The following is a 7,674-nucleotide window of genomic DNA, read 5'->3' on the forward strand; positions in this document are numbered from 1 at the left end:
CTTTTATCATAACCATGTTACCATCAAATCCATTTCATACATTTTTCTCTGTTTGTTTCGATAGTGTCATTCGATATATCGAGAATCCAAAGTCCAAACCTCAAATTTGTGAAATTGTAGGTCTAGATTTGAGTGTATAGAGGTACAATAAGGTATACTGAAAATAATGATATCATTATCTACATAGCTGTAGACTGAACTAAAAATCATATATTGGGAGAAAAAAACTTAAAGAGAAAAAGCTACAGATGCTTCCAGCTTTAGACACTAACTACATTGGCAATTTGGCATTGTGTTCACTGTTCAGAATTCGGATTATCGCATGTGCAATACTATAAATAGAAAGAAGGAAAAAACAGAGAGAGAATATCACAGGAAGAGAACCAGATTTGAAGTGATGTGTATGTTAGGTTGGCTTTGTCATCTCTCTTCATCCCATCTGTCTTTCGGAATCTCTCCAGAATCAGCAATCACAACTTTTTTCCTGGGTTTGCCACTGTAAGTTCCAGCTCCACCTTCAATAGCGAATACATTGTCCATTCCTTGTATAACCTTCCCCAACACCACATGTTCTCCTTCCAACCTGCACCACACAGTTTTCACAATCATCAAATCTTACTTTTTAGAATCCAACACTAAATCCACAAGAATTGTCCGTGTGTTTGTTATTCACATTTCATTCTAGTGTAGAATTCGAATTCATAATCTTTGTCTAAATGAATTTAGGTTGGATCCCTAGAGGATCGTCTCAGGACTTTCCCAAGAACAAATGTGTCTGCCTTTAAATTTGGAGAACTTGATATCATATTTCTAGTATGTTTTTTGTAAGAAAAAGTGTGCATGAAGTGAGAGCATGAGAGGGGAGCTTACCAGCTAGCCTTAACAGTAGTGATAAAGAACTGCGAGCCATTAGAATCGGGTCCTGTATTAGCCATCGCTACAACACCTACACATGCAAATTCGTTTTCATATAAACTACAAGAATACATATGGCTCTCAAAAAACCATTTTTTCCGACAATATTCTCAAATTTCATATGTTGGTAGAGAGTATATATGCGCACCTGCGTGTGAATGCTTTATCTTGAAATTTTCGTCAGGGAAAGTACCACCATAAATTGACTCAGTCCCTTTTCCATCACCATGGACAATGTCTCCTCCTTGGATTACAAATCCAGATATTATACGATGAAACGGTGTTCCCTTATAGTGTAAAGGCTTTCCGCTTGAGGATTTTCCCTTCTCTCCTGTGCATAAAGTTCTGAAATTTTCTGCAAAAAAAAACATAGACATACAACATTAGAAACTATCTAATCAAAATTAATCGTATCCTGAGATTTGCATTCAAGATGCCAAAGACATACCTACTGTTTTGGGCACAACACTGCCATATAGTCCGATAACAATCCTGCCTGCAGTTTTGAATTAACAGAAAGCAAAATCGAAAGAAGTTGAAGGAAGCTTAAGGCAAAGAAGATATCCCAATATATCAGTCCATGTACCTAAGCGTTGGCCATCGATATCAACATCGAGAAACACCCTGTGGGTGATTTCGTTATCTTCGATTACTTGCTTCTCCTCATTCTAAACATCAAGAGAGAAAGCAAATCAGGCAAAACATACAGAAGGCATATCCACATTCTGTTACTCCTCTATTAAACCTTCCCACACCAAATACTCCACAACGAGAAACCTAAAATATATGTTAGGCAGACAAAGAAAACAGAAAGCTAACCAAAGTTCAACAATGTTATCCAGACAGAATAATCAAAAACCAATCATAAGATGGATAAAAAAAAGCAAGTGCTAAGGATTCTTTGTCACTTGCATTCTCTAGATTATGATCTTTTCGAGGACAACCAAATGCACATCAAAGTTGGCTACTTCTAAACACAAACACACACTTGACCAACATATCACACACAGTACAAGCTCCTCATGTAAATTCACTTGAACACTTCAATGTACTTGGAGGCATAATGTTAAAATTTGAATCCAAGAGAGACTACTCAAAACCAAATCCAACCAACACTAATCACTCACAAGGCAACTTCACAAAAAGTGTTAAAAAGAGAATCAGATCTCTCATAATTTCTTAAAAAGAAGACTAATTTCGAAATTTCCATAGATTGAAACCACGAATGAACACAAGAGTAGTACTCAAACAGATCCACATGAAAAGTGGGTCGGAGAAAAAAACGTACTTTTCCAGTGTTAAAGAGAGCAAAGACGAGAAAAATCGTAAGGGCAACGAGGAGAAGAAGGCATCTGGGCTGTAGCAAAAACGAGATCTCTCTACGCATCTTCGTTCTTCGTTCTTCGTTCTTCTTCCTTCTTTAAGAATCCATCTCACGCCAACAACAACAAAACAAAAACACAGAACCCGATCTCAAAAAAAGTCAGAAACTTCACACTTGGTTAGATCTCTCAATCACAGGATTAACTGGAAAAACACTTATAGTGTCCGGTGATATAGCTCCGAAGGTGAAAGCTTTAGGAGGAATTAGGGATTTAGCAAAATCTTCACGGCAATCAAAGTCGAAATCGATCTCAATTCCACTGTGTGTTTCAGTTCTTCGTCGAAGAATAGATGATTTGTTTTTTTCTTTCGTTCTATAATTTAGGTAATGGGCCTAATTAACGAGTAACGACGGCCCATTAAAGTTTGGTGTTTTAGTTATTATTAAACTCAAAATATGGGCTATTATTTCAATAAATTATATTGCGATTTTAGTGTTTGAATTAGCCAAATTACTTACAATCAAATTAGATCATACAAGGGAAGAAGTTAGGGAACATATCTAATTTTTATTGTTTGAAATTTGAACAGAAGTGTTTCAAAATTTGTTCGCTTTTACGTATTTGGTAAATACGAATGTTGATATATTTTTGTTTTGTTTTGGTCACTTCTCCGCTTTTGATAAAAAGGGACAGATATTAGATTTTTTTTGTGTTACTTTCTTTAATTTTTCTATTTTGTCTGTATTATAATTATTTTGGTAGTTCAAACTTTTAAGTTTCCTACAACAAAAAGAGTTGAATGACTGATGAGTATCTGGTTCAAATGTAAACTAGTTGACACTCGCCTAGTTGGTAGGCGAGATATTTTTATTTTAATTAGAGCGATAGTAACTCGTACTCATATTTTCACGTTTGTTTGCTACTTGCGATTTTTGTTTTCCTCATTTTGTCCGTCATTTTTCATCCGTTAAATCTCATTTTTTGTACTAGTATCTAATAAAATCATTACATTATGGAATCCTACAACACTAACATACAAATGCCTTTTGTACTTTTTTCTTTGTAAATAAAAAAAAATAAAAATAAAAAGAAAAATATTTTTTTTTTTTGGTGATAAGCAAATTGTGAATCTGTGATAACCTCGCCAACAAATCAGATCACTTATTTGACAATTATGATAAATCTCGCCCGCAAGAATTAATTTCACGGATAGAAAGATACATGTCCATATCACTCCCTTACTGTTCGAAATCCCGACTTGGCCCCATCAAATATTCATCTCTTTTATCACATCACAATTGGCAAAATGGTTATAAGCTTTCATGACTTTGTTGAACATGTTCTTGGTGTTCTCAATCATATTGATACACCTACGGTATCATTTGTGTACTGATCTTATCATTTAGACCCGATGGAAATTTAATAGCATAGACACGTACGTCAATAACTCATTTTGAATGCGATCAATAAATTGTACTGGTTTTATCTCCACATTATTTGTCGTTCATGCGTGATTAAAATGAAATTTTGACGAACGTGACTGAGTTTACTATATATATCATACGGTATGAGTCATTAGGATCGGATAGTTAACGAACAAATATTCTTGAATTAAATTATGAGAACGTCGTTTTGCCAGAGAAAAAATTGCTTACATAAAAAGAAAGAGGCGGCTAAGGATAACATAACTAGGATCACTATATATCACACGAATATTAACATTTTTAAAGAGAAATTTTGGTTTCTTTTTCCAGCTATAATCATCCAGCAAATGCGTCAGGCAGGATTCAGCAGTTATCTATTTTAAGCGTGAGAATAAAATCAGAAAAGAAGTATAATTCCACGTATCGATTCGCATTATGTAAAATAATATCGTGAATATAATAAGCCAAACTTAATTATTGGGAATTATTGGGAAAGTAGGAAGTGAACTTAGNAAAAAAAAAAAAAAAAAAAAAAACTTAGTGAAATACGGCAAAATTGTAGCTTTTGATGAAATATAGTAAACAAAACTAATTAGATAATTATTTTGAAAAAAACTATTTCTTTAGGGGAATCTCAAGTATCTGAAATTTTGATTAATGGTTCGTTGTGATTTTTGAAGAATACAAACCAAAACACTCATCTAAATTATATATCCAATCAAAGCCAATAACGTTTGGATGAAAAATACAAGTTGGTACCTTACTTGGTGGAGAAAAATTGTTGTCACATCCAAATACTTAGATTATATGAAACTAAACACGCCGAATAACTAAAATTTTAAAGCATCGTGATCAGAACAAGTGACTACTCTGGATATTTTCCTAGTGTTTCGATAAAAATTGTTCCGTACGTACAAGCGACAGAGAAATAAATACAACCTTTCTTTAACAAAAAAAAAAAAAAAAAAAAGGAAATACAACCCTTGGCAACATGAAACGTTAGAGTTTGTTCACGACTTGTTTTCCATATAAAAAGACGCATGTTTGAGTGACTTTGACAAAGCCAAACAAAATCTTTTTGTAATGTTTAGTGTGAACTGGATCACTTTTTATAAAACCAAAAGGAGCAAAACTAAACCAATGTAATTAAATTGGGTTTGATTTGTTTTAACGTTATGGATTTTCGGCTCAGTACTTTCCTCAGTAATCCCAGTATTGTAGAAATGTATCAATTCATCGAAGGTGCTTATGAGGCGCTCAGTTACACAAGTATACACAATGTCAATTTTATTTCTCATACCAAATAAAACCGAACGTAAGCTAGACGGCACCAAAACGACTTGGAAGCTTCTAGCAAAAGTAATGAGACGGACTATAGACTATAGTCCCCACTTTCTAGTTTCCAAACTTCATTCAAGTGTAGATCCGAATATCCATCCACTTACTAGCAAAGATATCTTTAACTCATCTAATGTCATGTAGTATCGTACATTCATTGCCTCGTTGACCATATAATGGATTTGAGTCTCCTAAAATGGAGAACAAAAGTTGAAAGAAAAAGAAAGAGAACTTTACTACCAAAACAAAAAACATATTTCATTAAAGAAAACCATGTGGTCGTCTATATAATTTTCAAATAAAGTAAGAAAAAATAAAAGTTACGGAAGCATGAACCGTCGTCATGTTTGGATTTTGGAAGAAACAAGTGGCCAAAATCACCCACTAATAATACTACTAATCATCCTAGTTGACCATATTCTAATTAATAGTCACCTTTAAGAAAAAATATCATGAAGAAACAATTTGCATTTAACTAGAAAATACTTAATTCCTCTTTTTTATTTGTCAAATCATCCACTATTTGCACACACCTTCACCGTACGTGTCCCTTTCGTACTTTCTCATTTCATCATTCTAGTGATTAAATTAATTTTCTTTTTTTGAGATTAAACAAATACTTTCTACAAAAACGATAAAGTCTAAAGTTGCGGAAAAAACAAAAAAAAATATCGTAACGTTTCACCTTTAAAACTGTACGCAGAGAGCTCAACGAACCAACACAACACACTCAAAAATATCTCTTCTTTCTTTCTTTCTTCTTCTCGATATCTCCTCCTCCAATGGGGTTTGGGAGATCTTCTTCTTCTTCCTCAGCTCTCAAATGGCTCGGTTTCGTTACAGCCGTTTGGATCCAATCCATCTCCGGCAACAATTACACCTTCTCAAATTACTCCGCGGCTCTAAAATCCCTGNAAGTTGTAGCGTAACGTGACTTGGAGATTGGAATATTCTCATTTGATCACTTTATCTACACGCATTCAAATGCATATTTGGGTGGTGTCAGTTTCCTCTGTTTCACCTTTGATTTGCCGCTAAGGCACAGAGAGTATATTTATGTTACGTTCCTCTTCTGTTACTTAGAATTGAATATTTCTCCCATTCACATGATTTTTCTTCTTACATGTTAGTTCCTCCTGATTGAGAAGTTTCCTTGTGTNGCCGCACGATCCAACCTCTTCCTTATTGGCAGGTACTGATTCAAGATTCCCAAAACAAACCCTATATTTCAAAGTTGTAAAACCCTAATTTTTACAACTGTGTGTAGATGTGTGTGTTTCTCTGTATGGGAGGGAACAGTTCGACGTGGATGAACACGGCGGTTCTTGTGACTTGTATAAGAAACTTCCGACGAAACCGTGGTNCCATAATAAAAGTTTTCGACTTTTTGCGTTGAAAGATCTTTTTAGATTTCTTTAGTCTTTATTTGAGAACTCGACATCGTGGGGACCTTGACTAATATTGCTATTAAGGGAACTTTTATTGCATAGAGTAATCTTGAAAATGTGATATTTCATTTATCTCTCTTCAATCCTATAGGAAAGCTGGAACACCAAGACCATNTCTCCGTCGTACCTTTCGCCGTTTGTCTCACGGCGGTTTTCTTCCTCCGTGAAATACCTCCGGCTAGTACCTCCGCAGAGGACAACGAAGAGTCTAAATACTTCGCCGTGTTTAACATCGTCGCTGTTGTTGTTGCTGTGTACCTTCAGTCTTACGATATCTTGGGAATCAAAACCGGAGTTGTCGCTATTGCATTCGCCTCGGTTCTTCTCATCCTCTTAGCTTCTCCTATCGCCGTCCCTTTCCACGCTTATATCCGTAGCAAAGATAAAGATGAACAAGACGTAGAAGGACGAGTCGATGAACCGTTACTGAGATCAGGATCCGAGATTGTAGTGGAGGAAACTCTCGTAGGTGCCGCAGCGGCGGCGGATAACGAGTTGCCACCGTCTCTTAAGCCGTTAAAAGATGAGGAGGAAGAGAATCATGGAAACGTGGTGACGACTGAGAAGAAAAGACCGGTTCTTGGAGAAGAACACACCATCATGGAAGCCATGTTGAGTGTTGACTTTTGGGTTTTGTTTGTGTCCTTCTTGTGTGGAGTAGGTACTGGTTTAGCAGTGATGAACAATATGGGTCAGATCGGGCTTGCGCTTGGTTACACGGATGTTTCCAAGTTTGTCTCCATGATTAGTATTTGGGGATTCTTTGGTCGGATTCTCTCCGGTACCATCTCCGAGCACTTCATCAAGTAAGTAGTCACTTTACTTAAAACACTCTTAGTAGAAAAAAAAAACTGATTTAATAATTGGAAACATAGATCTTGTTAAGTTGTAAACGTGACTTGGAAATTGGAATATTCTCATTTGATCACTTTATCTACACGCATTCAAATGCAAATTTGGGTGGTGTCAGTTTCCTCTGTTTCATCTTTGCTTTGCCGCTAAGGCACATAGAGTATATTACTTTCCTCTTCTGTTACTTAGAACTGAATATTTTTCTCATTCACATGATTTTTCTTATTAAAGCTCTTGACATGTTAGTTCCTCCTGATTGAGAAGTTTCCTTGTGCCCGGGGGGACCATAATAAAAGTTTTCGACTTTTTGCGTTGAAAGATCTTTTTAGATTTTCTTTAGTCTTTATTAGAGAACTCGACATCGTGGGGACC

At 35.6% G+C, this 7,674-nt stretch overlaps 2 protein-coding genes across 2 annotated transcripts in view; one reads left to right on the forward strand and one right to left on the reverse strand.

Moving 5' to 3' along the window:
• Positions 149 to 2,588, reverse strand: LOC104716642 (peptidyl-prolyl cis-trans isomerase CYP21-1). The gene is made up of 6 exons (XM_010434061.1): positions 2,204 to 2,588; positions 1,502 to 1,583; positions 1,364 to 1,411; positions 1,064 to 1,270; positions 871 to 946; positions 149 to 583 (listed from the first exon to the last, which is right to left on the reverse strand). Exons 1-6 carry the CDS (start codon positions 2,300 to 2,302, stop codon positions 421 to 423), a joined length of 675 nt encoding a protein of 224 aa, XP_010432363.1. The 5' UTR covers positions 2,303 to 2,588; the 3' UTR covers positions 149 to 420.
• Positions 6,538 to 7,674, forward strand: part of LOC104719977 (protein NUCLEAR FUSION DEFECTIVE 4-like) — a gene marked incomplete at its 5' end in the record, with an annotated part of 3,048 nt that continues 1,911 nt past the window's right edge. The window contains one exon of the mRNA XM_010437955.2: positions 6,538 to 7,256. Coding sequence (XP_010436257.1) covers positions 6,538 to 7,256 — 719 coding nt within the window. The remainder of the gene's footprint in view (positions 7,257 to 7,674) is intronic.

The sequence above is a fragment of the Camelina sativa genome, chromosome 10, assembly GCF_000633955.1.
Source record: "Camelina sativa cultivar DH55 chromosome 10, Cs, whole genome shotgun sequence".
Classification (NCBI taxonomy): Eukaryota; Viridiplantae; Streptophyta; class Magnoliopsida; order Brassicales; family Brassicaceae; genus Camelina; species Camelina sativa.